Source organism: Schizosaccharomyces japonicus (assembly GCF_000149845.2).
Source record: "Schizosaccharomyces japonicus yFS275 unplaced genomic scaffold supercont5.1, whole genome shotgun sequence".
Taxonomy (NCBI): domain Eukaryota; kingdom Fungi; phylum Ascomycota; class Schizosaccharomycetes; order Schizosaccharomycetales; family Schizosaccharomycetaceae; genus Schizosaccharomyces; species Schizosaccharomyces japonicus.
In genome coordinates this window covers 1,267,790-1,295,627 of record NW_011627860.1, presented here as the reverse complement: position 1 = coordinate 1,295,627, position 27,838 = coordinate 1,267,790, and the positions used below count along the sequence as shown (strand labels likewise).

Below are 27,838 nucleotides of genomic sequence, written 5' to 3'. Positions count from 1 at the left end.
ATGCCTTCTTCGAGTATGTCGCCCACGTCTGTATAATTTACGTTGTCTACGATTTCTTCTATTAACGGCTTATGCCGTGCACTGTTTACGTTTACTCTTTTCATTTCGTGTTTGTCCTTTTTCTATGACGCCGTTAGTGGCATAGGACAATTCGATTTGCAGTCCGTTACTTCTCATCCTTTTGTATTCACTGTTTCCAGGTTTTAGTAACTGCTGTCTTGAGGTCTTTACTTTCATTTTGGCTTCAAACATTTTACTTTTTTTGGAAGGGAGCCACCTCACTGAGCTTAATTTTTTACATGTTAATCATACTTGTTCTTAGCAGTGAATCGATTTGTTACGAAGAGAGTGGAAGGGCTATTTAGAGAGCGATAACCCACCGGCAGACTTCAGTGGGTATGTCTAGCAAGGTACATGTAGATGTATACATGTGTATAGTCAGTAGAACTTTTGCTTGATGGATGTTTTGTATTCCTACATACAGAAATCAATAGGACCTCCACACCCCCATTATCACCCCACTAATCCCCACACGGACCCCACTGTTCTTGTGGGGAGAGGATTCACACAGCTACAGTCTTGCACCGTCTGCGGCCGGTTGTATAGAAAGGTGAATTGTTCAGTACAATTCCCTTGCATATTTGCCATGCAGTTAGATGTGTTTGAGACTGCTGACAGCATTCAATTGCACGATACGAAACGAAATGCAATTTTAGAGATATCTCGTGTAAACGGTAACATTGGAGTCTCCCAAGCTCGAAAACCACCGAATGTAACGTCAAAACCGGCAATTTGCTTGTACGGAATCATTCCCTTAAAGCTGACAAAGTATTTGATTCTCGTTAGAAAGGCAAGTCATGTAGCCTCAATCGCCTCTCATGAAATCTATGAAGCAACATCGTTCGCGGTGGTCCCTTTAATGATGACATTGGCAATTCTTCGAGACGAGACTGAGCAACAATTGCTCCGACTGCTCAAGCGTCATTTATCAAACGGTCATATCTACTTCTCCCCAACTACAAACCTTACGAATACGTTTCAGCGGAATGCAGAAGGTTATGGTTCACAGCCATTTTGGAGACATGCAAATCCTTCTTTTTTTTGGAACAAGTACGCATGTTCTAGCTTGATGACATCGGCAGAACAAAACCCACTTGTGAATGACTGGATTGTACCCATGATTCACGGTTTTGTGTCTGTACGAAACGTCTTCATTAGAACGCATACGGTCGAACTCGGAATTATCACTCGTAGAAGTATTTATCGAGCCGGCACTCGATACTTCAGCAGAGGCATAGACACAGCTGGAGATGTTGCAAACTTTAATGAGACAGAGACTACGCTGTTTCTCGAGTCCCTGCACGAGCCCACTGAAAATCGAATTCTCATGGTATATGTCCAAATACGAGGCAGCATTCCACTGTTTTGGTACGAAGTGAACGATCTTCGTTATTATCCTCGCTTGCATTGTGCCTCCAGTTTGCTTTCAGAGGATGCTGCACAAAGACATTTCTACAAACTTCGAGAAACTTACAATGGTCGCATAGTTGTTGTCAATCTTATTAAGGAAAGTGGCCGCGAGAAACCGCTTAAACTGGCCTTTGAGAGTGTGCTTAACAAACTCGATAACCCCGACGTAGATTATCGTTATGTCGATTACCAAAAAGAATGCGGCGGTCTTCCGAACCAAGCACTGTTATACTTTACTTCAAAGTTTGAAGATGACTTTAAAGAGCCGACATACTTTTTGGTGAAGGGAAATACCGTCGTCCGGAGACAAACCGTATTTATGCGAACCAATTGCATGGACTGTTTAGACAGAACAAATCTAGTACAGAGTTTCTTCAGTCGTTTCGTTATTACTCAACAACTAAGAGACGTCGGCTTATTAACAACAACCCAGACACTTGCGGACTTTCCCGAATTTGTTACCAATTTTCAACAACTCTGGGTTGCAAACGGTGATTCGGTGAGCACATCGTATGCACGTACACCGGCATTACGAAGTGATGTGACCCAATACGGCAAGCGAACTTTGAAGGGCTTGTACAATGACCTCGTATCTAGCCTTAAACGCTATATAAACAACAACTTTTATGACGGAATGGAACAAGACAGCTATGATTTAGGGCTCGGAAACTACATACCTTCATTGTCAACGGATTCGCGACTGTTTGTCGACACTCGGCCGTGGCCCATTCGATGCGCTCCACTTTTCCTTGCTCTTACATGCTTATTTAGTCTGGCAGACGTGTTAAGTGTTGGCATCAATCCATTTCGTCTTACGCTTTGGGGTATCTCGCTGGGATGTTGGCTCTCCATCATTCTCGTTTATCGTTCCTACTACGTTAACTGGCCTATTCTGAACCGTCCGAGTTTCCTGGATACTGAATTGACTGCGACTCTCACGTCATGGAATCCGTTGACCAAGTTACGTCTCGTGTGGTTGCGGTTACGGCGAACAGGAAAAGATGAATAATGTTATCAGGAGACGGAGGGGATTACAGTACTTGTATTTAAGCATAGTCATTAAGTATCTATACGCATAGCCTACTTGTTACAATTGCAAGACGTATGTTTTAGCTAACTCTAGACCAACCGTAGCATTCACTTCCATAAATACATCTTCCATCTTAGCTAAGCTGGTACAGAGTCCCTAAAGTTAATTGTTAGTATTCAACTGAATTTGCAGCGTAACATATTCGCAAACCTTCGCCGGAAAGAGCATGCCGTAAGCATATCCACCAGGGTTGTCATCAATCGCCTTTCTTGCTGCTTCTTCGCTTTCAATTCCAGGCATTTTACGTTTGAATGACTGCATCAAGTCGTCTTTCTGAACATTTTCGCGAGACATTTCGGCAGCAGTTTGCATCTGACCTTGTTCGTCAAAGAAAATATACCTGGGAGCTCCATTTTCCCAGCAATCTACAAATTTCGACAGCGGTAACCATGTACATGTAGTAGGATTCAGCAGGTAACTAGGTCCGTATCGTCCCTTGTATTTCATTTTTTGGCATGTGTGAATGTAGTAACCTGTCAACGAGTTCTTTAGTACATACACATTCAAAAGCGATGAAAAGGTACTCATCTGTTTGCATTCTTTCTTACCCATATAGTAATATTGGTAGCCCATCCGCTTAGCCATCACTGTTTCGTACGTGGCACTCAGCTTACCCAGCGAATAGCCTTTATAGTCGGGATCGTAAAAGAAATACACGCTGGATACAGCATGTGGGAGCAAGTCAATAACGCCCACTGCGACAAGTTCATCATCTACACTGTAAAGTTGATGGAAAGATCCGTATAAAGGGTGATTGTTCTCGTCATCGGAAAGTTCGTCTTCATCAATATCACTGTCACACACCTCCTCCAAGGGAGAATCACAGAGAAAACGCACAAAGCCCTCCTCCGTCAATTCTTCTTCCTTGTCATGATGAATTGCTTTTTGGTACTTTTTGTATAATTCAAATTTCCTTTTTGAAAATGAAGATGGCTCCAACTCCACTGTCAGTTTATGAATTACTTTGTCATCATCAAGACTTTTATCCAAAGCATTGGACCCAATGTAGTCGTCTAATTGGAATGGTTTGTTTGCATACACTTTTTGATAAAGCTTGTCACCAAGAAGAAAACGTTTCCATTTCTTCAAACTCTTTTTAACCTCTTTTGAAGGCTTAAATTGGGTTGCATCCAGTCTGTTAAACTCGATAACTGTTAGTGTTCACATTTCGTATAAACATATAGTTTCACCGAATCTAATCTTACCGAATTGTATACATACGGCAACAGGAATTGCGTAGATTGGGTTTGTATAGATATTTACCAGATCGTCTGAGTAAGTTAGCATAAACGAAAGCGATGTGGATTCGAGAAAAGAGGATTTATTTCCGTTAAATAAATAAGCTGTTCCATAGAGTCCGCTGCAAACACAGTTCCAACGAAGTAGTAACTCTGCTTCCTCTGCAGTTGCTTTTAATTGCTAGCATACCTCCATCCTCGATCAATTAGAATCTGGTAAGCCTGTAAGGAAGAAGTCAGTTTTACAGACTCTATGTAGCAAATTACAACTCACCTCAGAAGTTAAGGCATTCCCAAAAAGCCCAAACTGTTCATTCTTGTTTTTTTCTTCACAATAACCACACTCTTTGCCATAATAGTAACCCGCATAACTTAAAACGCTGTGCTCAACCATAACTAGGAAAAAGTAAAAGAGACGAAGAACAATGGAATGAGTCTACAAAAGCAAAATGAAATTACGGTAGCAAGAAAGACAAGGGTCGTGATCGCAGGTGGAAGAAGCGGATTTGCGAAATACTCTTGTTAGGACGACACTGCTCCTTCTCACAGTAACTAAACAAAAACGACCAGAAACACAACCAAACGCCCATGCCATGATTAAGTATATAAACTCACAGAAAACCATCTATTAATTCTATAAGGTCAGGTCCACTCTATGCAAGTGCCGACGATCAGTAACCAAAGACAAAAACGAAAAGGTATTCCACCCATTCCTCCCTCTGTTCTTGCCATCATCAGCAAGCCAGAAACAACATTAAAAGAGAAAGCAAACAAATTACCGAAGAATTAGAAACCGCAAACCACTTCCAACAAACAATCCAAGTGCTAAATATGATACCGAGTGGGGAGAAGCAAGGTAAAAGGAAGGGACAAATATAACGAGTAGGGAATTCAACTAACGAGGGAGGAAAAAGAGAAAGAAGTGCGATACGGAAACTTATTTCCTTTGAACATGCATGCACACATCAGTGAACACACTTTCACAATCCCTTTACTCCTCCTCATCCTCAGAGTAGAAGGTCGAGGGTTTGGGGGTTCCCTTAGGGGAGTTCAACCAAGCCAATTCACGCTCACGAGCACGGCGCTCCTTGGCCTTAATTTCGTTACGCGTAAGCTTCTTCTTCTTGGCAGTCTTCGTCTTAATCTTTTGAAGCTCCTTCTCACTCAAGTCCTCGAACTTGTCCACGTCAACAGTAGTCTTACCCTTGTGAGTAACACGACCACTCTCAACGTGCCATTGCTCAGGACAAAGGGCAGATACGAACTCAGCGTTGTGAGAAATCATAACGACACCACCTGCCCAATCGCGAATAGCAACGGCCAAACCTCCCAGAGCATCACGATCCAAGAAGTTAGTAGGCTCATCCAGCACAAGCAATTGAGGGTTGTTCCACAAACAAGCAGCGAGGACAACCTTGACCTTTTGACCACCAGACAAACTGCTAATAGGGTTGTAGTCAGCAATATCTCCGGGAAGACCAACTTCTTCGAAGTGCTTGCGAATATCTTCAGGCACAAGCTCACGGAAACCCAGACCCTCACGGGAAGACTCCATATCATCGTAAGCTTGCACAAACTTCTGGAAACCGTGCTTAAGCAGCAACTCACGAGAAACCCAAGTGTTGTACTTGTGAGGCTTGCCCTGCCACTTAATCTCGTACTGGAAGGACTTCTTAAGCTTTTGACGACCGATCAACAACTCCACACGACGGCGCTCACCATCAACAATAATTTCACGCTCCAATTGGGCACGGTCTTCATCAGTCAGTTTACGAGACTCCTTCTCTAAAACCTCACGATCTTGACCACCGCGATAACGCCATTGGATGTACTGACTGGGTGTCTTCTCCAAATGCTGATCCAAATGATGGAAAGCATGTTGAGCAACATAACCGACACGAAGGTTAGGGTGCTTAGTGACCTTACCCGATTGAGGAATAACTTCACCAATAAGTACCTTAATCAGGGTTGACTTACCAGCACCGTTAGGACCCAGAATGGCAACACGGGAGGAAAGAGTAAGACCAACGGTAACATTGTCGAGGGACTTCTTCTTGGCACCGGGATATTGATAGGAAGCATTAGTCATCTTAAGAATGACACGTGTGTTCGAGCGGACACCCGTCAAGATACCAGGAGGGGGGAAAGTGAACTTCTCGTTTGTGGCAGTAAGAGTGTAATAGGATTTAGCCTCAGGCTTGCGTTCAACAAACTTGGACAAGTTACCCTTGTAGTACTCAAGTTTCTTGGGGGCATTCTTCACACCCTCGTAGTGAACAATATCAGTACAAACGTTGTCCAAGAACGAGGAGTCGTGAGAGACAATGAGACATGTGATGTTCGTTTGTGAGTTCAAGTAGGCTTCCAACCAAGCAATATTAGCAACATCCAAATGGTTAGTAGGCTCATCCAACAGCAGAATATCGGCCTTTTGAAGCATAGCACGAGCCAACTCAAGTTTCATTTTCCAACCACCAGACAGCGAACTGACGGGATCCATCTGCTTTTCTTCGGAAAAGCCGACAGTGCGAAGAGCACCGGCGACATCATCACGAGTGACGCCAATAGCAATCAGAGCCTTATCATTGCACACGAAGTCCAAGATAGACGAGCTTGTGTCTTCACCTTGCAGACTGTGAGCGACAAAACAGGTCTTGACCTGTTCAGGTGCAGGGAAGTTCTCGACCTTGTAATCGGCAATGGAGCGAAGAAGAGTAGACTTACCACAACCATTGTGTCCAACAATACCGTAACGGTGACCACGGTAAAGCTTAAGAAGGGTATGGCTCAAAAGCAAACGTCCACCGTAGGCAAGAGAAAACTCGGTGTTAACAAGCAACTCATCCTTCTCTTCAGGCTCCTCCTCAACCACTTGGTGCAACTTTTCGTACAACTCGGAGAACTTTGTGAAAAATTCCTTGCCAACCTCAGAAGCCTTTTCGGCGCCCAGCAAGGGAGTAAGGTAAGGGACAGTGTATTCCTCAACCCAAGTCTTCTCCTCAAAGTTCTTGGTATAGTATAGCTGCTCAGCATTGTCACAAACGTAGGCAATGACATCAGTGGTAATATCTTCGGGAACAGTGGAGGAACTCTTAATGGTAGAGGCCAAAGACTCACGAATGCCCTTGACAGAAGTGGCCTCGGTAGTGTCGCTGGCCTTGGCAGCACGAGCGGCAGCAGCCTTATTAAGTGTCATCAAAGCGTGCATAGCCAAGCTACGGACCTCAGGCATAGCGGCGGTCTGTGCAATACGCTCAATATCGGGAATGAGCTCTGGCAAAAAGTCAGCAGCCTCCTCGGGATCGGGAACCAATTTGCACAGGTTGTCGGTAATAATAACGGCGGAACGGAGCATAGATTGCGAACGCTGAGCCAGAGCACGTCTCAGGATAGGAACCAAGACGGCCAAGGCAACAGACTCGACAGTAGCAACGAAGGTAGTTGCACTCAGAGCCTTCACACACTCTTCCAGAGTTTCTGGCCGAGCCATACAGTTGACCAACTTAGGGATGTGAGGAACAATGTCGTGGTTCTCGACAACGGTACAAAGGTCGAGCATGCATTTGATGGCAGCCTGAGAGACTTCACTTTTTGTTTCATGCATACGCTCACGAATGCAGGGAATAAGACTAGCCAACGAAGAAGTGACAATTGCTGGCAGACGTTTGGCCAAACTTCCCAAGCAACGCAAAGCAGCCACCTTGCTGGGCCACTTAGGAGCCTGGCTGTCGAGATACTCCATCAAGGCGGGAATTAAACGCGTTTTGAAAGCCATAGAGGGCAAAATGTCCAGCAACGAGTCGAGGGTAAGCTGAGCAGCCTCACGAACAACCTGACCTCTGTCTGCAAAGGAGTCCAAAATGAGGTTAAGGTAGGGAAGAAAATCAACCTCAGTAGGACGTCCCAGTCTCTTGATCAACATGGAAAAACCAATTAAGGCAGCCTCGCGATGAAGACCATTTTTTTTGTTACGAGCAGCGCGCTCCAACGCGTGGAAAATGCTAGTAGTACGAAGCGTAACCAAAGGCTCGTCTTTCACGAAAATGTCACCAATTTTCTCACCGACCTTAGCACAATCCTCGGATGTTTCAGCATTCAGCATCTCGTCCACGAGTACGAGGACATTGTCCTCCTCAATTCCAGATATTAGCACCGAACCCGTCATTCTATATCGAGGTTTTGCTATAGAGTGGTTGGTAAACGGCAGGTTTCAAGCGCATGGGCGAAATCGCTAAATGCATTTTTTACTAACGCGTAACGAGCATAACCGAACTCGTTCGGTTAAAGGGTCCTAAGCGTGTTTTACCGTGAACAGAAAAGTAGTGTTAGTGCGTTAAACAGATTAGTGACACACTAAAGTTCATTATACACATAACGTACCACAACACTTAAGCGCTAAAACTATATTCCGCATTCTAAGACATTACTTTATATTCATTAACGCATTATACAAAACTGCCTTCTGATTTGTTTCGGTTCGTTCAGTCTCGGCAACGTTCGCTTATGTTCGCTTAGACTAGACAAGGCTTCGAACAAATGCCAGGACAAAATTCAAGAGCAGCCCAAGGACGATGGCCAACTGCATTCGAAACGGTGTGAGCGACTTGTGCCAGCGGAAAAAGAAGGCGAAAGGCCCACCAAAAAAACCAAGAATTGCGCCCGTAAGCACCATGTCCTGCGTCATCTCCAGCTCCTCAGTCGCCTGCTCCTGAGCCGGATTGTCGATCCAGTTATCCTCTGCCTGGCGGATTGCATCCTCCGTCAACGCATTCAAGTCTGTTCCACGAAGTTGGTGAAACTGGTTACGTAGGGTTGCAATTTCGTCTTCACCAAAACCGGCTTCTAATAATCGGTCGAAGCCGCGTGGACCACTATTACTTAGTACGTTTGTACTGGGATATTCTCCCGGCATTCCCGAAAGTTCTTCTGGATGCTGTTCTTGTTGAATTTGTTCAGGCGTCAATTCTGGACCAATAATACAATGAATGAATGCTCGTTCTGAAGTCTCAGCAGCAGGAGTCACCGCCCAATTGCCCTGAATAGCTCTGGAAACCGTACACAGCGGACTGAGCAACCGTCCTTGACAGACCATTTTCAAATGCTTATTCCTGCACTCTGGGACGCGTTCTCTGACATAATTGATCAGTTCCTGTATGGAGAAACGGTCTATGTTGTTAATCGTAACCTCTAGATCCGGTAATGCTGAGGCAAAACGCACGACAACGTATCTGTCGAGCGACTCCCCCATTTTCGCGAGTTTGTCCTGTGGAAACACTTTCTGGGCATGCAATCAATTCATTCAAAACCACTGGACTTGAATTCGCTGGGAATTTGGTTCAATGTTACAAGTATAACGGTTTCTGGAATGCTCGAGGTAGGGGAGGTGACAGGGACACGCGAGACGCTACTAGAGCTCGTGGACATAACCTTAATTGTCGGCTCTGAGCGTAGCCGTTGTGACATCATTTATTTACGCTAGTGAAAACACGCGAAGAAACAAAACACAGGAAAAAGCATTGCAATTACAACCAAGCAAATAGGACATCTGCTGCTCATTCGCATGTAAACAGCGTCAGGAATCCAAAGAAACAATCCCCATAACAAAGAAATATCTTATTTCTAAACATTACATAACTCGGAGAAAACAAAAACGAAACAATAGCCCCAATGCGCCTAATAAGCGCCAAAAAGAGTGTCTGGAAGATTAAAATGAGAGAGTTGTGTGTGTAATAGTGAAATGTACACACCTCTCAGAATGGAAGAAAGGAATCAATCAACTTTTTTTTATCAAAAAACCGAGTATCGCTGCCAAAAAGAAATGAAAAAGTGTGGGAAAAGCGACGCGATAAGTCAAAGGAAGAACGAAAAAACATGTGCAGGATACGGGTAAAGTCGGCTATAGCTGGTTCACACACGTTGAAAGAGTTTAAGAAGCTTGGTGACAAAAAGTAGCCCAACTTACTCGTTATCCTCTTGCATGTGTTCGTCGCCAGACACTTCTTCAGATCCGTCATCCTCATGAACAACCTGCTCATCTTCGTCGTTTTCCATGTCGGAACCCGCAAGCTCGGCACCCTCTTGCGAAAGTTCGCTATCCTGATCCTCGTCCTCGTCGTACTCTGAATCACTTTCCTCATCATCATCAGAGTAGCCCTCGATGATCGTCTCATCTAAATGCTCATAGTAAACCGACAATGGTTCGTTGTTTTCTGCATTGTCTTTTGATCCGCCGGCCTTTCGTAACTCCACTTGAAACATCACCAAATCCAGTTTTCCTTGAAGTGCCTTGAGTCTAGAGAAGCCAGCAGCTCTCGCCTGAAGCACGGCAAAGAGGTCTGCCAAGCGCTCCTTTAAGCCAGGAACAACAGAAAGCTGAGCAGCATGGTGAATAAGAACCGCTCGGATCCACTGACTTAATACGCCGGCACGATTAGGGCGACTGGCCATACGTTCGGCTAACTTTGACAAAAGACCAGGAGCAAGCGTACCATCCAAACGTCGGATCGTAGCATTGATGGTAGCCAAGTCTTGTTGATGGAAACAGGATTCGAGTAGGGTGTTGTCGTTTGTACGCAATGCTTGAGTCAGCACACTAGCCAAAGAAGCAGAAGCAGATTTTGTGCTAAGAGGAGCTGATTGAGCTTGCTGGTCTATACGATTCAACGTCTGCAAACGCTCAGCAAGACTAGGTTCCTGCTCGTCAACGCCCGACGCTTCATTAGCATCAGCTTGGTCTGCAGATGCAGCAAACTGTTCACGTGTTCCTGAAACAACACGGGTATTGCTTTCATCGTACGTAGTCGTCGAACGCGCACCATGGCGTGCCACAGAGGACTGAGGTTTGGAGCGAACAATTTCAAGAACACCGTCTACGCTTTGAGAAGACAACAAACGCCATTGAATGCTTTCAAACACAGTGCGGGCGCCCTCCACCCAAGAAAGCACAAGTGTATCTGCAGAAAGCAGCTTCAACGAGCGAAGAGGAACAGCAGCACCCCCACGAGAACGAACAATTCTCAATTTTAGAACGGATTTTTTTGTATTCACCTTGTTACGGCGAGAAAACGAGGCAAGAGCGCCGGAACCGCGGCCGGCACCCTTCGTCGAAACCCATGGTTGTTCAAAAAGCTCGACATTGTTATCTACTGTCAAGGCAGCGAGAACAGGCGCTTGTTTTGCTGCAGCCGAAAGGGAAATCTGAGAAATTTCAGAATCACACACCAGTGTACCGGCTGTCTTTACACCTCCGGCAGATACTTCAATTGCAGCATTCTTGTGCGGGAAAGCGGTTTTTGTGTCGTCAGAGTCCGGTTCACCAGACTCCTGCTGTTTTTCGGGTTTCGGAAGAGTTTTGACGAACAAGTTGACGAAACGGTCCGACGCAGCTGCAGTAGCAAACTTGATAGCGTTCTCTTCTTTGCAAAAATAAGACTCGAGGGAATGAATAAGCGTTGTGTGTGCTGTGAGAACATCCAGCGGTTCGGATTTTGGGAGTTGAAGCAATAAAGCGTTTCGAGAAGTAGCGAAATACAGGTCCGTCCGAACGGGGGCTTTGTAAAGGCCCGAGAACTCTTTTCCCAGCTCTTCGATTGAAGTCTGCTTTTTCACGTCACCAGAATTGGCGTCAATTTGAGCAAGATGCCCGTCAATGTCCATAATCCAGCCATTGCTGCCGGACAAGGAGCATCCAGTGATGCTTCCAATGCTTGGAAACTTGTAGTTCCGTGTTACATCTCCCAATGACTCTGCATACAGTGAAACACCGCCGTTTTCACTGCTAACGACTATAACCTCTCCGGCGCCAGAAATTTCGTGAGCCAGAGTCTTTTCTCCCTTTCTAGCCTTTTTTCCCCAGCAAAAACACGTTATTTTTCCCTGTTTTTCAAAAGCATATTCACTTTTCAAAGATCCAGTTGAAGTGTCAAAAACTCGCAGTCTTTGAGCATCTAACCCCGGAACAACCACAGCAAACAATGTGCCGGCCTCATTAAATGAGTATACCGACCCGGAATCTATAGAGGCCGTTTGAAACGACGATTTTGATCGCGTTTTAGGAGCCATGTTGCGTGTAGAGGTCAGAGCTACTTGTGTCCTCCTCGAAACCTTGGCTGGTGTTTGCGCGGGCAAATTGGGAGACCTACTGTATCGCTAAAAGGTATTGTGAACTGTAACGATGCATAGCGAGTAACTCACCACCAAGCTTATGTTCGTTATGGGTGAAGAAGAGGTGAAGGAGAGACGGAGAGAGCGAGGAGATTGAAAGGGAGGCATGAGAGCGAAGAGTACGAGGAGTAGAAAATGAGAACAGGAAAGCCGCCTCTCACGTAAGCCCAAACGTGCTCTGGATCATTTCTACACATTTACACCCTAAGCACAAACTCTACCGCACGCAATGCAAGATAAACAATACTCATTAAGTTTCAAAAGACTCATGTACATATACAGGACCTCAAAGAAAAAAAAGAATCGAGGTGAATTCCTGTTCAGCAGGACAAAGGTCCGATGCCAAACGAAAGGAAGAACGGGGCCCACAGGTGAGGGGAACGCTATGGACCCATAAGTGCAATCCAGACTCTGCTTCGACGGGAACGGGAAAAGGAAGTAACGGAATCATACAGCAGCAGCAGCCACTTCTGGCTAGCAGGCGAACGCCGGTAGGTCTTATTATCGCACAAAAAGTACACATACCATAGCGTTCGCCCCAAACCGAAGAAAGAAGGCTGACGGCGTTGACGAGGAAAGGGAAGAAGATGGAAAGACCGACGATAGAGCAACAGGAAAAAAATGCGGAAAGGGTAAGGGTGAGAGAACACGACAGCGACTGACGTGAGCGCGAGTTATATGGTAAAAGTAAAAGACAGAGAGAACAAACGACGGACTGAAGGATCGCAAAAACCAATGGAAAGAACGATGAATGAAACAAAGACTAGCGAAAAGCTGTCCAAATGAAAACGTGGTATAAGCAGCTAACTTTGTGTTTCGCAAAAGTTACTGTTGACGACGCCAATGTGAGACAGCATGTTTACGCGGAATCACTGCTTTCGCTGTCTTCGTCGGAGGAAGACGAAGACTCGTCTTCAGATTCATGTACACCACCACCGGCGGGACCAGACGATGAAATTTGATCGGCAAACTCTGAGCCGCCTGCAGTGTTAGAGTTCGCGTTAAATCGGTCAAGCTGTGCACGCAATTGGCGGATTTTTTCAGCCTGCTCTGCTTCCGACAACACACGACCCTTTCTTTTATCCCGCATAAGAGGCGGTGTGGGCATTTTATCCTTGCACACGTAGTAGTACACTTGATAAAAGACTTCAGGTTCCATGTTAGCCACGTCAATTTCAATTTCATCGGTATCACGCAACCACGGCATCGCCTGGCGCAAAATCTCCGCAACGTAGGTTAATTGCTCTGCAGTAAGATAGTTACACTGCTCTGCGAGCTCCGTCTGCATCTCGTACGTGATAGGAGGATACTGGGGTTCAGCACTCTGTGAGCGAGCACGGCGGCGACGAGATATGGGGTTAGAGCGCGCACGAGACTTCATTTGCTTCAGCGTGTGCTGAAGCATGTTGATTTGGCGGTTGACGGCTTCAAACTCCTCGCCCTCTTCCTCGTCATACTCATCGTCGCTACCGAACACCTCATTATCGGCATAGTAGTAGTCAGAGGCAGACAAGGATTGGGCAGTAGCTTGTGCCTCGAAGTCGGGCTTTTCGGCCCATTTTGAACGAAAGACAGTTTCTAATTTTTTGCCCATTAGATACACCGGCGTTCCCGGAGGATTAAATCTGTAGCAGTTTTTGAAGACCAAGTTGACATCAGCCTCGAAGTCCTTGATGTTGGCATATTCGTTGTGGTTCAACTTGTTCTGCATGGTACCAAGATCCATAGGATGCTTGATGACTTTAAAGTAATCGGGACAGCCAAACGCAACAGGATCAACAGGCTGGTAGAAAGGATAAGCATACGTTTCGTGCTGCTTTTTAAACAACTCCTTCAGCACTGCCTGACAGAACTTCATCTCCGTTGCATCCTTGCGGCGACGCTGCTTCATGTCGAAGGAAGACTCGCGCATGAAGGAGGACGAGGCACGGCGTGTGCGAGCCGTCGTGTCGCGCAGAGTCATGGATCCCTTGCGCTGTCGTCTTCCGCCTGCATCCACCGGGTACGAAGAAGGAAGCTGCTTGAGCTGCTTCGTGAAAGTGGCCTGGAGGTTTTTGCCCATCACACCCACGGGCGACTCGGTTCCGTTGTAGAGGAAGCAGTTGTCGAACATAAGGTTCATGTCGTCAATGAACGATTGCGCGCTGTCATACTCGCGGTTGGTGAGCTTGCGCTGCATTGTGCTAAGGTCCATGGGGTGTTTGATGATGAGAGGGTAATCGGGAATGTTCTGCTTTACGGGATCCACTGGAACACGGAAAGGAATGCTGTCGCGGCAACGGCGTAACTGACGAAGCATTGCTTGAATGTATTTATGTTGTTCTTTCGTCAGCGGAGGACGAGGGACATGCTCCCGGGCTGGTGAAGGCGCACGGTGACTGAGTGCGACTTCGGAATTGTTGTAAAATGCGGTGGTGTTGTTGTAATTGCTGCCAGCAGCAACGTTTTCCTTAGGTTGTGTGTCATTAGCAACCACAGGTGCAGATTCCCCGGAGGTTTTCGTTTCGTTAAATGATTCCGCTTTCGCAGTCTCTGTCTTCGTGTCGTCAGAAGCTGTACGAACACGTTTGGAAGGAGGAGCATCGGCGGCGTCTTCACTCGATTGTCTGCGAACGGAAGAGCCATCGGCGCCGCGCACCTCTTCCTGGAATGGACGTGCAGCTTCCTCCTCTTGTTTTGAGACGCCCCCACCAGCGTCCTGGAACTCGTGCGCGTCGGCCTCATCACCCTCGACGGATGGACCGTCGCTGTCGGGGCTTCTATGGGCGCTCACTGACTCGTTTGAATCCTCGTCAAAGCTGGTGTAAGGGGGAGTGGGGTGGAGGAAACGGCAGCTGTCGTCGTCGTCCCCGACATCGCCGGCTGTACCAGCGTCCAGAGACGGCAACTGAGCATCTCCAAACAAGTCCACCTGGTCGTCGCCATCACCAAAAAGACCCTGTGTGTCGGTCGAGTATGGTTCGGGCGAACGCGGTGTGTAAACTTTGGTTTCCTGTTTGACAGCCGTTTTCACTTGCTTTAGCGCATTAGGAGCTGTCATTGTTATTGATTGTGGAAGCTGGGAGTTTTCATGAGACGACATCGAGTTTTTTTCTTCGTTTGCACTACAATATTAGTATTCTGTCGAACCCTTGTTTTTTCTTCTACTGGTAGACCCGTCCACGATTCCATGAAATTGTTATTTGATGAGCACACAGCCAAAGATAAAACAGAACACTTGTTCCAGCCATGTGCAAAAGGAAACAACAATACCAACGTCATCAAGGACGAGCCCTATGAAAACAATGATTCGAACACGCCTAGCCGCTATCCACCAACGCACATCAACGGGATCAACAGGGGGTGGGAGTGATGAAGCGCCAGTATCAGCAAACACCAGCACCACCGTCTGTGTAACTGATGCGGTCACCAGTAGCAGGAGGAGACCCTTTCGACCGGCCAGCCTCTTTAACGCTTTTCTGATGCTCCGACATGACCAACAGTGATCGGCGAGCATGTTCATGATCGCCAATGATCGTTGTCGTGCAGATCAGGATCGTAGCCGAGTGGTTTAGCGATTAAACGAAAAGCGACCAAGCGAGGTTCCGAGTTTGTTGCTCCAACACCAACAACACCACATACGACCAACTCGGTACATTCAAATCACCCGCTTTCCACCACGACGACTGCCACAACCCAGCGATTTACCGGCAGCATTGCAACAGACGTTGAAAAACGAGAAACTCGCTGATCTTGGAGAATTGACGGGTGAAGAGAACTTGAGAAGGTCGACAAAGGCGTCTATGGAACAGGAGAATTAAGAGAAATCAAAGACCGTTCCATCAACTCGGAGAAAACCGCCAGACAGCACCAGACACGGTCGAATCATTGTTTTATACCTACAAATCACTTACATGAAAGTATCACCATTCATATTCTTGCTGTTTTGACCTCGGTAACATGCGGCACGCTTGCTTGCCTATGTTTCTGCCAGAATTTGGTCTCTTCTTTGCAACAAAGTGTTTGGGAGAAGGAAGAAAGCTTCAGGTAGGTTTAAGTCGTCGTCAGGGTTAGGGTTTTGAAAAAAAGGATAGCGAATAGATACGCGCTCGCGGGGTAAGCCACTTAAAAACACGCGTCAATGTGCGCACGGGGAGGCGAACCGTGTCGATTGGCCCGGCCAATCTGATCTCAAGATCACCGTGTCGGCGAATTACGACCAATCACAAGGCAGAAACTACGGGAATGACGCTATCGAGGGGAAGAATGCTCAAAGGCGGCGGTGGGGTGTGAGGGATGCGGCCTGGGAGCGGAAGTGACAGAGCACGGGGGAGAACAAAAAAAACTACGGAAAGGGACAAACCCGAGGTATTACGAACCGTCGAAAAAGCAAAACACCGAGAAGGCCGCATTTTCCGGCATCTGCAGGTGTCGTAAAGGCTTTTACCGGTCTGGCGAGCCTACTGACATGACGCCTCCGGTCCTCGGTGTTGGTGGAGTCAAGGAGCGGCAACGTTTCCGCGTTGCTCTAGTGGCAAACAAACCGCGTGACGTTTCGTTTAGTGATGATCGCCATCGCGCGATCGTGATAGCTTAGCGGCGAAGGTTATAGAAACAGAGTGACGTCATCGGCTTTCAAGAAGGCGGAGAAGGTTTCAGGCTCCGCCGATCGCGCTGAGTAAGAATAAGACAGCCTAGCGATAGAGCGGTTTCCAGTGAAACGTGGTTCTAAATGAAAGCGCGTGTGTGACGTAACGCGTCAGTAAGTAAACAAATCGAGCGAAAGGCAGCGAAAACAGAAAAAGGTCGAAAAGTCGTGATAAGGTGAGCCAGAATCAAAGTGAAATGAGTGTTTTGCATGTCTTCGTGGACGTAGAGGTCGAACGGAGTCAATGCCGATGGATTAGAGAGCGTCGCAAGGCAAATTACCGCTTCTGATGAGCCTGCTTGCAAAAAACTCACGAGGAAAAGGCAAATTGAGAGGAAGCGATGCTGATGGAGCCAATGTGAGTCCTCGCTAGCCGATTCATTGAGGACATATGCTGTTCCAAGGAGTGCATGGAGAAGAAATCTCAAAAATAATCAGTTTACACACCTTCGCGCAAAAACTGGCACAGACAGCCGTAAGAAAGCGTTACAAGGCCTAGACAGCAAGTCAAAGATGTGTAGAACCCTTCTGTAGGATTCACCTAGCCGTGCAACAAACGTACGGTGCTGAAATCTCAAAAATACGTATTCCAAGCATGGTCCTTGAGAAAAGCATAAACGACCGAGAACCATTTCTCTTATGTATCCATACGAAGACAGGAGGTACTATCCTGCTGCCAGCATTCGCGAAGCTTCTCGCACATTTCCATACTGTCTGCTTTTTTTTACGCAGAAAGTTCATGCCAGTGACTGGTTACCAAAAGTGGAAATCCATTTTCAAGTTTTGTAGTACATCATTCGTACTGAACACGTTTCAAAGAACTGTTTTTCACATTTTTTCAACGGAAGACGAGACAAGCAGGAAGACGTTTTGCGCTAGTAACTTTTCCTCCGCCATCGATTACACCGGTGTCCACCGTCACCACCAAGGTCGCCGGTAGCGTGTGACTTGGTGACGAGCGATAAGCCGCGGGATAGCCGGTGCGATCCCACGGAGAGGGCTGAGCAGTGATAAGTGGGTTGGAGCACAGACCTGGGCCAACATGCCTATGGATGTAATCGTACCGTCTGTAGCTGTTCAATAAAACTATGCATTTCATGAGAGCATGTGTCTGTGCGGCTGATTTTTGATGGAACGGTCAAGGGGCATAGCCAAGGCCACGGGTCGAAAGTTACCACCAAAAGCCTGCGAATCCGCACACCAAAAGTGTGTCCATAAGGGTGTGCCTCTAACGAAAGACCCAAGGTTTAAACCCAACCAATTCACGAATTCTGTTTCACCAAGTAACGGAAACTTCCCTCTGACATTCCAAAATGGCCAATACCTCGGTAAGTTGAAAAGACACCGAAGCGATTCTTCAGACACAGGATTGGTTTTCTGTCGACACTGGCAGCCAAGCTTATTGTTGTTGAGGTTGGAATACTCACAAAGGTGTGTTTATGCGTGTGGTGCCTTCATGATTTGCATGAGATGGACAGAGGGAGAGGATGAAATGTGTGTCACACACACCACCAGCTGTAACAATTATCAATGAGGATGCAATCCCAGAGAAACGGCAACCATGGACACTTAGTAATTCATCTTTTAAGCACACTTTTGCATGAGGATTCCAAATGCTCGTGTCCACTATGTTGCGTTGTAAACAACAGCTAACTTCGTTGTATTAATAGCCTGAAGACGCTGCACTGGATTTGTTTCGTCGTCTGAACCCAGACAAAATCTCGAAAAACTTGGACACCGTCCTTCAGTACCGTCCTGACTTGAGTGAAGTTTTGCTCTCCTCCATAGATCAGCCGTTGCGTTCAGAACGTTGTGCAGATTCGGGCAATCAATATCTTTTGTGTGACTTCAATCGCGATGGAGACTCGTATCGTTCACCTTGGAGCAACAAATACGCTCCTGCTTTAGACGACGGAATTGTGCCCAGCGATCATGTCCGTGATATTGAAGTTCGTTTAAACAATGCCATGCGTGTGTACGTCGACATGTACTATGAAGGTGGTGTATCGAGCGTTTATCTTTGGGATCAAGATGAGTATTACGCTGGTGCCGTCCTCATCAAGAAGGGTATGTGTAATGTTTCAACGAGGTGCACGATGGCCAGTGTTCGCATGTTCTAACCTAGCTTTAGGATCCAGCGATGATGCTTCCGGATGGGATTCTATTCACGTCTTCGAATGCTTGGAGACGGGGGAGCCGGATAAGTGGGATTATCAACTCACAAGCACAATCATTCTCCACATGCAATCATCATCCAGCTCAGCGGATGAAAGCAAGCTTGGCTTGTCCGGCCAACTGACCAGACAGACCTCTCAGCGTCTGGAGGTTTCAGACGTTTACTCGCAAGTAGCTAATGTGGGTCGTATGGTTGAAGACATGGAGAACCGGATGCGTACATTTTTGCAGGAAGTTTACTTTGGTAAGACGAATGATGTTGTCAACGCCATCCGTTCAGTGATGCCTTTGGAAGAGGTCAAAGAGAATGAAAAACGAATGAGTAATGTCGTTAGTGGCATGAGCAAAGCATAGTCGGCATAGCTGTAATTATAACAATACATTTCATAAACGACATTATTACAGTGAAGGGCGGTGCATATCTTCACCGGGTAGCGGTGTGGGAGAGTGAATTGGATATGTACTGGAAAAAAGTGCTCTGGTCGATGGGAAAGCAACGTGAGGAGCCGTTCGTGTATGAGAACGGCTGAATACGAAGTTGCACAAGAAGGTAGCCCAGGTTTTGCATAGTTTGAAGAGCTTGAACTTCTTCAGCGTCCACCGAAAGAATCCATGCACCTGAGAACCAGGCTAAATAAGCAATGTTATACGATACAGCGTACGACTGTGCTTCCGAAGACCATTTTTGTTGTCGATCACCAGGATGAGGAAGATGCAACGAGCACGGAAGCACGGTATGCATGTAATGAGCCAGAAGTACACACAAAAAGGAAAGCACCAGAACAGCATCTGGATTTACGACTAGTGAGTCGTGTTCTTGTAGAACAACAGGCACACCGGCTACAGACACTCCCAAGGAGAGGAAGTGCTCGGGAGAACCACTACTATCTAGAGAAACTCTCTCGATGCTGCTCGATAGGTGTGTGTTTGCCAGACCGTCTGTAATCGCGCTGAGCGTTGTTGTCGACGTTTCTAAAAATTCGTCACTACCCCGTTTCTGAGATTTGAGATCAAGATTCCACTTCAACTGAAACATGTCTAGTACCTTTCGACAGACGTGTTGTCTAATTCTTAGCAAACGAGTACCAAGAGTCTCCACATAGAGCTGTCTTTGATAGGAAGACTGATCAATGTTGCTTAGTGAGATTTGGGACGAGGTTTTCAACTCTTGCTTCCGTTCAGCAACGCCGTCCAATTCATTCTTGAGTTTCTGTTTGCGCTGGCTAACTCGTAAATGTAGTGTAGATACTCTGAATCGCAAATCCCGAAGAGAATCTTCGAGTTCCTCAAGTTCTTTTTTTTTAAGAGAAATTGCTCGTTCTTTTAATATGAATTCCCGTTCTCTGCTCAACCGGTCGAGACTTTGTTGAACATTTACTTGGTCATCGTTAAGCTTCTTTATTGTCCGAATGTGTTTTTGACATTGTCTCTGAATACAATTGATACAATACGCTCCTTTCTTACTTGCACAGATCTCACAAATTACTGCTTGAGGCATACCATTGTTTTTCTGCTTAGAGGCAATATTTTGTATCGTATGCAAGCTGCCACTACTGATAAGCGCGGAAGTTCCGCGGTGTAACCGTGGGATTCATGTCAGCGTTCGTAGGGGGGTGTGGATGGATGTGTGAAACACGCTGTACAGGGAGTACGCCAATTAGACCGATAAACCAGGTTGTTTAAGTCGTTAATTACCCGATTAATGGTTATTGCTTGCTTCCAGACATAGTTTCTTTTTTTTGTTGGTTTACCTACTTTGAGTCGGTAAATTTCCTAAAAGGACAATTTGTTCTGGTTATTGACTCTTTTTAAAAAATCAAAAAAAAAATAAAAATAGGAAAAAAAAAACCGGAAGGTCCAGTTTGGACATTTTGGAATCAAAGGAAATTTTAAAGAAGTTTGGTATTTTTATTATTATTTTTTTTTTTTTCTCATTTTTATTTCATTTTTCATTTTGGTAATATCTTCATTTGGTTCTTTATTTTTTGTGTACTTTTGATTACGACTGGCATATCATACTTGATTTCTGGACAAATTGTTTACTATTTCTTCATAGCGTTTTATCATAATGGACGAATTGAGGAAAAAGTCGGTCAACTCTTCTTCAATCGCCAAGATAAAACCCTTTTTTCCTGGTCGTTTACAAAAATCGCTTGATGAGACTAGTAGACTTCTGAAGTATAAACGACCAGAAGAATCGAGGCTAGCTATTTTGGAACAGGTTTCAAAGAAAATGGATTTGAAGTCCTGGCCAAATTTGGACAAATTCAAATTTGTTGCCAACAATACCACTTCCGACTATCCCCATTTACACTCAAAATTGGTCAATGTTGAACAAGTTGAAAATGAAACGACAGGAGAAGGCGCTCGCGAAAATCGCAAGAGAAGTCGTGTTAATCTTTATCCAAGCGATGCCGAGGAAAGTCCTACTTCGAGGGAAAACAAGATACCTAATCCTCCTTTTAAAAAGCTAACTATGCGGGAAAAGTATTCCGGACGAGATGTTCTGAAGGCTGCCGCTGCATCTTCACTGTTCACTGAGTCTCCTCGGCGTCCACGTTCCTCTGCTCAAAATTCAGATACAGACAATGATGAAGACGATGAGGCTTTTCGAATGCACGAGGATATTGAAGACAAATGGGCAACCAAAATCAATCGGGAGGCCCTTGAGCAAGAAGTATTTTCTTACTTGAATACCTGCTCGTCAAAGGATCTAGTGGACATGACTTCCTTCACCGTGTCTGAGGTTGAATTACTACTTAGCAAACGTCCATTTGAATCATTAGAAGCAATCGGCGGAATAAAAATGCCAAGTGTACAACCGCGACGGGGACGCAGAGGCCCTCGCGAACGGTTTACTCTAGGACAAAGGGTGGTAAACACATGCACAGACTTAATGCGAGGTTACTTTGTTGTCGACGAGCTCATTCGTCAATGCGAGGTACTTGGTGATAGAATCAAGCAAAGAGTTTCGTCTTGGGGGTTTGATGAGTCTTCGCTCTTGACGGGTGAGCTTCAGCTTTCCACGGAAGACTTGCAAAAATCATCAAAGACGTTCGTTTCGGAAGCACCAAAAACGTTTTCACCAGAACTGCACTTACAAAACTACCAAGTTGTCGGTATGAACTGGCTTTTCGCTTTGTATCAAGAAGGCCTTTCTGGTATATTGGCTGACGAGATGGGTCTCGGAAAAACATGTCAAACAATAGCATTTTTGGGTTTACTCAAGGAAATGAAGATGAGCGGACCGCATTTAGTCATTGCACCCTCTTCTACCATTGAAAATTGGCTTCGAGAAATTAATCGTTTCTGTCCTACCTTAAAAACAGAGCTTTACTATGGTAGTCAGGCAGAGCGAGCAGATTTGCGCGATAAAATCGACGCAGGTGAAACGGGCTTTGACATATTACTCACTACGTATCAGCTTGCTGCTAACAGTGCAGATGATAGAAAGTTTTTACGAAGCTTACGATTCAACGTTTGTGTCTACGACGAGGGTCATTACCTGAAAAACAGAATGTCTGGTAGATACAAACACTTGATGAGTATTCCAGCAAACTTTCGTCTTCTGTTGACTGGAACACCGCTTCAGAATAATCTGAAAGAACTTATCTCGCTGTTGGCCTTCATCTTACCAAATGTATTTGACATGGGTCTAAATAGTTTGGACATTATTTTCACGCTCAAGAAAACCGCAGATGCAGACTTGGAGAGGACCATGCTCTCCCAAGTCCGTATTTCTCGGGCAAAGTCAATGATGCAACCTTTTGTTTTGCGCCGAAGAAAGGCTCAAGTTTTGAGTACATTACCCCAAAAGATTCGCCAACTCGAACTTTGTGACTTTTCCGACAAAGAGCGGCTTGTTTACAGCAAAAATTTTCCGGAAAAGGATGTTGATAGCCTTTTAGAATCCGCTATTACAAAGGAAACAACTAGAGAGTCTTCGTCGCTTGCGACACATTCACCTGGATTTCTGCTTATGCAGCTTCGAAAAATATCAAACCATTTCCTCTTGGTACGAAACCATTATACGGATGAGTTACTTAAAACAATGGCTTCCGAAATTATGAAAGAGAAAACATATGCTGATGCGAATGAGCAGTACATTTTTGAAGATATGCAGGTTATGACAGATATTGAGCTGCATCTTCTGTGCTCCCAGTACTCTTCATTAAATCGGTTTATGCTCGCTGGTGAACCGTGGATGGAAGCAACAAAAGTTAAAAGAGCCGTGGAAGTCATGAAAAAATCATTTGAACAAGGAAACCCGTGTCTTACTGTTTAGCCAGTTTACACAAATGCTAGACATCTTGGAGCTCGTGTTAAAGAACCTTAAGGTCGAGTTTCTGCGTATAGACGGATCAACACAGGTTGATTCTCGGCAGGATTTAATTGATCAGTTTTATGAAAACGAGAATTACAAGGTGTTCTTGCTTTCAACAAAGGCAGGTGGTTTTGGCATTAATCTTGCCTGTGCAAACGTCGTCATACTGTACGACGTTTCATACAATCCCTTTGATGATCTTCAGGCAGAAGACAGGGCTCATCGGGTTGGTCAGAAAAAAGATGTTTATGTACATCGTTTGGTTGTTAAGGATACAGTTGAGGTATGCTCATGTGTGTTATAATGCTTACTAACACTTAACGTAGGAAAACATTCTGAAACTTGCGAATACGAAGGTCGCCCTTGATGAAACAATATCTGGTGCTGTTCATTGAAAAGAAGCGGATACAACTTATCGCTGGCGATAAGTCCAGAAGGCATGGCGTTTATCATTCGTTTACTGAAACATAGAGATTAGTGTATTTTTGTTAACAAGTTTTTGGTACAGTAAGCAGCATTGTATTTGCTTCTAGTGTGTATGAAGGGATTTGATATCATCGTTGGCACAACAAGCACATCAAACGTTCAGTTTTCAGAGTAGTGTTCATTCAGCGTGTATCAACAGTTTGGTAAAATCGCAGTATTGTTTACGTTAATGAAGTTACCAGTCAAATGTGTGATTTGGAATGACCATATTTTTTAAGAAAATAATGAAAGAAAGCATAAAACAATTATGGTCTGAAGGTTAAATACTTTTCAAGCTTACTGATAAAAAAAAAATAACAGAACAAATTCGTTACTGAGAGCTTCTTGTTGGAATTAAATGTGTCACAAGCAGTCTTTTTAAATGCTAATTGGAATGCATTGCTATTAATTTGGAGAACTGCATCATTGAACAGAGTCAATCTGAATAAATGTCACTCAAACAGAACAATCTCTTTCATACTGCCTGTTGCGTTGGAATTAGTTCTATAATGTAGAAAAACATTTACTCAAATAGTTCTACTTTGAATTCGTCTCTTCGAAGCCATTCAAGTTTATACAATTGTTCCCTTGTCATACATTACTGAGCAATTGTTTTACACGAATTTTTCGCTGCAAGTTAATTGCTATTGAAATACGTCTTAAACTTTAAGAGTGAACAACATCCTGAGTTCATTCCAATACATTTTTTATTTACCTAGCTGCCACACTTCTTTTACCTTTTCGCTAATTTCGCCAAAAAATAAGATTCAAATTAAGCGACACTTTAAATTAGTGACAGGGAAAATACAAATGATTCATAACACGTATACACGAATAATTGATTCAAATTAGAAAAAGAAGGACTACTTATTATAAAAAAAAAGAGTTAAATAACAAAAAAGTAGAGCTCGTAACTAAATCGACACTAATAATGAAAATTAAAATGAAAAATAATGATATATCAAAAAAAAAAAACAAAAAAAAATCACCACAAGCCTGCAGCAACCCCAACAGAGTAACGCATCACAAATCTTCATTACTAAGCAGCTCCGTCTTCCTCGTTTCCTGTTTCGCCTGTTCTCAGTTCCTCACTGGCAGAATTATCGCACTACGTCACTTTGCGACACCTCGATAGTCTAACCCAATAAAAGATGTCTCGGTTATAACAGCCCCTTTCCCTAATCACCTCTAATGACCTTGGAGACAACTGACGTCACTGACAGACCCTCTACTGAAGGCTGTCCCTAGTGGACACTGTTCGGGCTCCAGAACTGGGCGCGGTCGCGACTGCTCCCGGTCATCGAAGACATCGAACGGTTGAAACACGCGGGGTTCCTGGTTGCGTATTTTTCAGCCATGTTGACGGATCAGCGTGCAATCGTTGTGCTCCAGTGGTTTCAAATCGTCCAGTTCTGGTGCCATTGCTCTTACGTGTAAACGTCACTCCGAAGTCATCGCCGACAAATGTTCAAGTTGCTTACTAAATGTCAAGATATAAATGACAGTCTTATTACCACTGTTGCATACCAAACAGTTACAAGCATCCCGAGATCCTTCAGGAAATCGCTCATATAAATTCTCAGTACAGAAAACTCGATTTCAGTTTTTTTTGCGAATATTTTCACATTTTTTCTATTTTTTTCTATATCGAAAAACAGCACATTCAGCTATAATGGTTAACAAAGTTGCAATTATCATTTACTCCACTTACGGACACATTGCTCAACTTGCTGAGCAAGAAAAACTCGGTGTCGAGGCTGCTGGCGGCCATGCAACTATTTATCAAGTTCCCGAGACACTCCCAGACGAGATCCTTGAGAAGATGCATGCTCCTAAGAAGCCCGACTACCCATTGGCAACGTTGGACGTGTTGAAGGAACACAATGCATTCATCTTCGGTTTCCCAACCCGTTATGGAGCACCTCCCGCCCAATTCAAGGCCTTTTGGGACGCTACTGGTGGCCTCTGGGCCACTGGCGCTCTTCACGGCAAGTACTTCGGTGTTTTCGTGTCAACGGGAACCCTGGGAGGCGGCCAGGAGGCAACAGTGATGAACTCACTGTCTAACTTTGTTCACCACGGCATGATCTTCGTGCCCTTGGGTTACAAAAACACCTTCCCCTACGCTTCCAACTTGGACGAAGTCCACGGTGGCAGCGCCTGGGGTGCTGGCACATTCGCTGCTGCCGATGGCTCTCGTAGCCCCACTGAGCTTGAGTTGACGGTTGCAAAGATCCAGGGCCAGTCGTTCTACCAGACCGTTGATGAAATTTAGAAGCATTCAAAGTTTCTTAGCATTTGACCCTTTGTAATAGTAATGTAAATGATACATAATGAACTGTACAGAGATGGGACAGACGAGAGCATAGTGCAGGTAGTAGTTATTGGAATTTATAAAGTCCATAATTGAGAGCCCTCCAGTCAAATCTATTGACAGCGTCCAAACGGGCTTTCTCGCCATCGTTAGCCATCATTCTCGCTTGTGTGATCTGTGCGAGATTCAGGGTGACCATGTCTTGCGTATTTATGAACATGTACTGCAGTTTGTTTGTGACATGAGTATGACAAACAGTCATGTTCAGCTTCGAGTAAAAACTCACCAGTGAAGACTCAGTCATCTTTATGACATGAAAAACATGATGTGTAGATAATAAGAGTAAGCAAGACCTCACAGGTCTTACTACTCACTGTTATAAAATTGGTATTACAGCTGTCCAGCAAAAAAAAAGAACTAGCTTGAAGGTCGGTTGAAAAGACAAAACAGATCCCAAAAACGGTTAGAGTTTAACCAAAAGTTATTAAGGCTCAGATATATTCAGTGACGAAAACATACAATGATTTCGTTTGTTGTCTTTGGTGCTTCGGGCGATTTAGCAGCAAAGAAAACATTTCCAGCTTTGTTCCAGCTTTTCAAGAAAAAAGCCATAGAAAGGGACCAGTTTCGGATTATTGGATTTGCCAGAAGCAACCTTTCCAACGCAGACTTTGAAAACATTATTAGCATGCACAGCGGCGAAGAGCAGGGTTCCACTGTTCTTAAAAGTTTCAGACAACATAGTGAATATTTTCGAGGAAACTATTCCGATAAAGCCTCATTTGAGAAGTTGAATGAGAAGTTGAAGAGCTACGAAGAGCAGGACAAGTCGGTACTGAGAATATTTTATCTCGCTGTTCCGCCCAGTGTGTTCTTCGATGTTTGCTCGAACATTCATAAGACTACGTACTTGCCAAACAACCGGACACGCATCATTGTCGAGAAACCGTTTGGCATGGACTATGACTCTGCCGTAAAACTGAAACGCAGCTCCTCGACATCTGGAAGGAAGAAGAAATTTGCGCATCGATCATTATCTAGGAAAGGACATGATCATGAACTTGCCCATAATGCGCTTTATGAATCCAGGTATTGACGCAATGTTCAATCATGAACACGTCGAGTCGGTCGAAATATTCATGAAGGAGAGCGGTACGTGTGAAGGCAGAGAAGGATACTTCAACAGCAATGGCGTCGTCCGTGATGTGCTTCAGAATCATTTAATGCAGTTATTTAGCGCCGTCGCTATGGATCCGCCTCGCTCTGCGGATGCATCGGATATTCGAAATGCAAAGGTCAAATTGTTACAAGCCGCAAAACCGTTTCGTCGAGAAGACACCTTGTTTGGGCAATATGTTAAAAGTGCAGATGGAAGCAAGAAAGGGTACCTCGACCTAAAGGGAATTCCAGAGGACAGCAACACAGCAACTTTCGTTGCTTCTACGCTATACGTGGATAATGAACGTTGGAAGGGTGTCCCTTTCGTGTTTGTGACAGGCAAAGCTTTAAACGAAAATGATGTTCACGTTAGTTTGCACTTGCGGCCAAAGGATATGCCGTATCAGTCAAAGGGCAATCAGAGCAGACTTGTCACATTCTCTATCCAACCAAAGGAATATGTTGCTTTTGATTGTTTGATTAAAAGGCCTACCATGGCCGGTGGACTGCACACAGCAGAGTTGAAGATCGACTATGACAAGGATCTTGAAGACGTATACCAAAAGTATGATGCATACGAGGCATTATTTTATGATGCTATCAAAGGCAACCCTACGCGATTCGTTCGCAGTGATGAAGTTGAGGCAGGATGGAGGATCGTAAACAACATTCTCGATCCCAAGGAACCCTGTGAAAAGTATACATTTGGTTCTGCAGGCCCGAAGCAACTGCGAGAGTACCTCCACAAGTACTTATATCTTGAGACGAGTAAAAAGACATAATCCATTATGGACACAATCCCCATCGAACAAGT

At 45.0% G+C, this 27,838-nt stretch overlaps 11 protein-coding genes across 11 annotated transcripts; 5 read left to right on the top strand and 6 right to left on the bottom strand.

The window, feature by feature from the left end:
- Positions 1 to 349: 349 nt before the first annotated feature.
- Positions 350 to 2,626, top strand: SJAG_02706 (inositol polyphosphate phosphatase). The gene has a single exon (XM_002173866.2). It carries the CDS (start codon positions 458 to 460, stop codon positions 2,477 to 2,479), a length of 2,022 nt encoding a protein of 673 aa, XP_002173902.2. The 5' UTR covers positions 350 to 457; the 3' UTR covers positions 2,480 to 2,626.
- On the bottom strand, positions 436 to 4,405 carry SJAG_02705 (arginine-tRNA protein transferase). Its single transcript, XM_002173865.2, has 6 exons — positions 4,073 to 4,405; positions 3,989 to 4,020; positions 3,766 to 3,831; positions 3,109 to 3,695; positions 2,711 to 3,033; positions 436 to 2,656 (listed from the first exon to the last, which is right to left on the bottom strand). Exons 1-6 carry the CDS (start codon positions 4,190 to 4,192, stop codon positions 2,558 to 2,560), a joined length of 1,227 nt encoding a protein of 408 aa, XP_002173901.2. The 5' UTR covers positions 4,193 to 4,405; the 3' UTR covers positions 436 to 2,557.
- Positions 4,372 to 8,007, bottom strand: SJAG_02704 (AAA family ATPase ELf1). Its single transcript, XM_002173864.2, has one exon. It carries the CDS (start codon positions 7,961 to 7,963, stop codon positions 4,790 to 4,792), a length of 3,174 nt encoding a protein of 1,057 aa, XP_002173900.1. The 5' UTR covers positions 7,964 to 8,007; the 3' UTR covers positions 4,372 to 4,789.
- A 193-nt stretch (positions 8,008 to 8,200) lies between these two features.
- SJAG_02703 (fungal protein) lies at positions 8,201 to 9,195 on the bottom strand. Its single transcript, XM_002173863.2, has one exon. The coding sequence runs from the start codon at positions 9,044 to 9,046 to the stop codon at positions 8,315 to 8,317; it is 732 nt and encodes a 243-aa protein (XP_002173899.1). The 5' UTR covers positions 9,047 to 9,195; the 3' UTR covers positions 8,201 to 8,314.
- Positions 9,196 to 9,336: 141 nt separating this feature from the next.
- On the bottom strand, positions 9,337 to 11,931 carry SJAG_02702 (U3 snoRNP-associated protein Utp5). Its single transcript, XM_002173862.2, has one exon. It carries the CDS (start codon positions 11,857 to 11,859, stop codon positions 9,757 to 9,759), a length of 2,103 nt encoding a protein of 700 aa, XP_002173898.1. The 5' UTR covers positions 11,860 to 11,931; the 3' UTR covers positions 9,337 to 9,756.
- An 889-nt stretch (positions 11,932 to 12,820) lies between these two features.
- SJAG_02701 (bromodomain protein) lies at positions 12,821 to 15,001 on the bottom strand (the record flags this gene model as incomplete). The annotated part of the gene is made up of 1 exon (XM_002173861.1): positions 12,821 to 15,001. One exon carries the CDS (start codon positions 14,999 to 15,001, stop codon positions 12,821 to 12,823), a length of 2,181 nt encoding a protein of 726 aa, XP_002173897.1.
- A 2,693-nt stretch (positions 15,002 to 17,694) lies between these two features.
- SJAG_02700 (F-actin capping protein beta subunit) lies at positions 17,695 to 19,159 on the top strand. The gene is made up of 3 exons (XM_002173860.2): positions 17,695 to 17,916; positions 18,259 to 18,655; positions 18,720 to 19,159. Exons 1-3 carry the CDS (start codon positions 17,902 to 17,904, stop codon positions 19,115 to 19,117), a joined length of 810 nt encoding a protein of 269 aa, XP_002173896.1. The 5' UTR covers positions 17,695 to 17,901; the 3' UTR covers positions 19,118 to 19,159.
- Positions 19,160 to 19,187: 28 nt separating this feature from the next.
- SJAG_02699 (hypothetical protein) lies at positions 19,188 to 20,576 on the bottom strand (the record flags this gene model as incomplete). The annotated part of the gene is made up of 1 exon (XM_002173859.2): positions 19,188 to 20,576. Exon 1 carries the CDS (start codon positions 20,259 to 20,261, stop codon positions 19,188 to 19,190), a length of 1,074 nt encoding a protein of 357 aa, XP_002173895.1. The 5' UTR covers positions 20,262 to 20,576.
- A 10-nt stretch (positions 20,577 to 20,586) lies between these two features.
- On the top strand, positions 20,587 to 23,600 carry SJAG_02698 (helicase SWR1). The gene is made up of 2 exons (XM_002173858.2): positions 20,587 to 23,370; positions 23,414 to 23,600. The coding sequence occupies exon 1, from the start codon at positions 20,832 to 20,834 to the stop codon at positions 23,046 to 23,048; it is 2,217 nt and encodes a 738-aa protein (XP_002173894.2). The 5' UTR covers positions 20,587 to 20,831; the 3' UTR covers positions 23,049 to 23,370; positions 23,414 to 23,600.
- Positions 23,601 to 25,030: 1,430 nt separating this feature from the next.
- On the top strand, positions 25,031 to 25,926 carry SJAG_02697 (ubiquitinated histone-like protein Uhp1). The gene has a single exon (XM_002173857.2). The coding sequence runs from the start codon at positions 25,051 to 25,053 to the stop codon at positions 25,825 to 25,827; it is 777 nt and encodes a 258-aa protein (XP_002173893.2). The 5' UTR covers positions 25,031 to 25,050; the 3' UTR covers positions 25,828 to 25,926.
- A 460-nt stretch (positions 25,927 to 26,386) lies between these two features.
- Positions 26,387 to 27,806, top strand: SJAG_02696 (glucose-6-phosphate 1-dehydrogenase; the record flags this gene model as incomplete). Its single annotated transcript, XM_002173856.2, has 2 exons — positions 26,387 to 26,839; positions 26,913 to 27,806. The coding sequence occupies 2 exons, from the start codon at positions 26,387 to 26,389 to the stop codon at positions 27,804 to 27,806; spliced, it is 1,347 nt and encodes a 448-aa protein (XP_002173892.2).
- Positions 27,807 to 27,838: the final 32 nt, after the last annotated feature.

Excerpts from the sequence above, each read along its gene's own strand:
- SJAG_02706 (XM_002173866.2), top strand. The coding sequence starts at position 458 with ATGGATGTTTTGTATTCCTACATACAGAAATCAATAGGACCTCCACAC.
- SJAG_02705 (XM_002173865.2), bottom strand. The coding sequence starts at position 4,192 with ATGGTTGAGCACAGCGTTTTAAGTTATGCGGGTTACTATTATGGCAAA. Across the intron at positions 4,021-4,072 it reads GGAATGCCTTAACTTCTGAG|GCTTACCAGATTCTAATTGA; the intron begins GTGAGTTGTAAT and ends TCTTCCTTACAG. Across the intron at positions 3,034-3,108 it reads CTACCAATATTACTATATGG|GTTACTACATTCACACATGC; the intron begins GTAAGAAAGAAT and ends ACTCGTTGACAG.
- SJAG_02704 (XM_002173864.2), bottom strand. The coding sequence starts at position 7,963 with ATGACGGGTTCGGTGCTAATATCTGGAATTGAGGAGGACAATGTCCTC.
- SJAG_02703 (XM_002173863.2), bottom strand. The coding sequence starts at position 9,046 with ATGGGGGAGTCGCTCGACAGATACGTTGTCGTGCGTTTTGCCTCAGCA.
- SJAG_02702 (XM_002173862.2), bottom strand. The coding sequence starts at position 11,859 with ATGGCTCCTAAAACGCGATCAAAATCGTCGTTTCAAACGGCCTCTATA.
- SJAG_02700 (XM_002173860.2), top strand. Across the intron at positions 18,656-18,719 it reads TGCCGTCCTCATCAAGAAGG|GATCCAGCGATGATGCTTCC; the intron begins GTATGTGTAATG and ends ACCTAGCTTTAG.
- SJAG_02698 (XM_002173858.2), top strand. The coding sequence starts at position 20,832 with ATGGACGAATTGAGGAAAAAGTCGGTCAACTCTTCTTCAATCGCCAAG.
- SJAG_02697 (XM_002173857.2), top strand. The coding sequence starts at position 25,051 with ATGACAGTCTTATTACCACTGTTGCATACCAAACAGTTACAAGCATCC.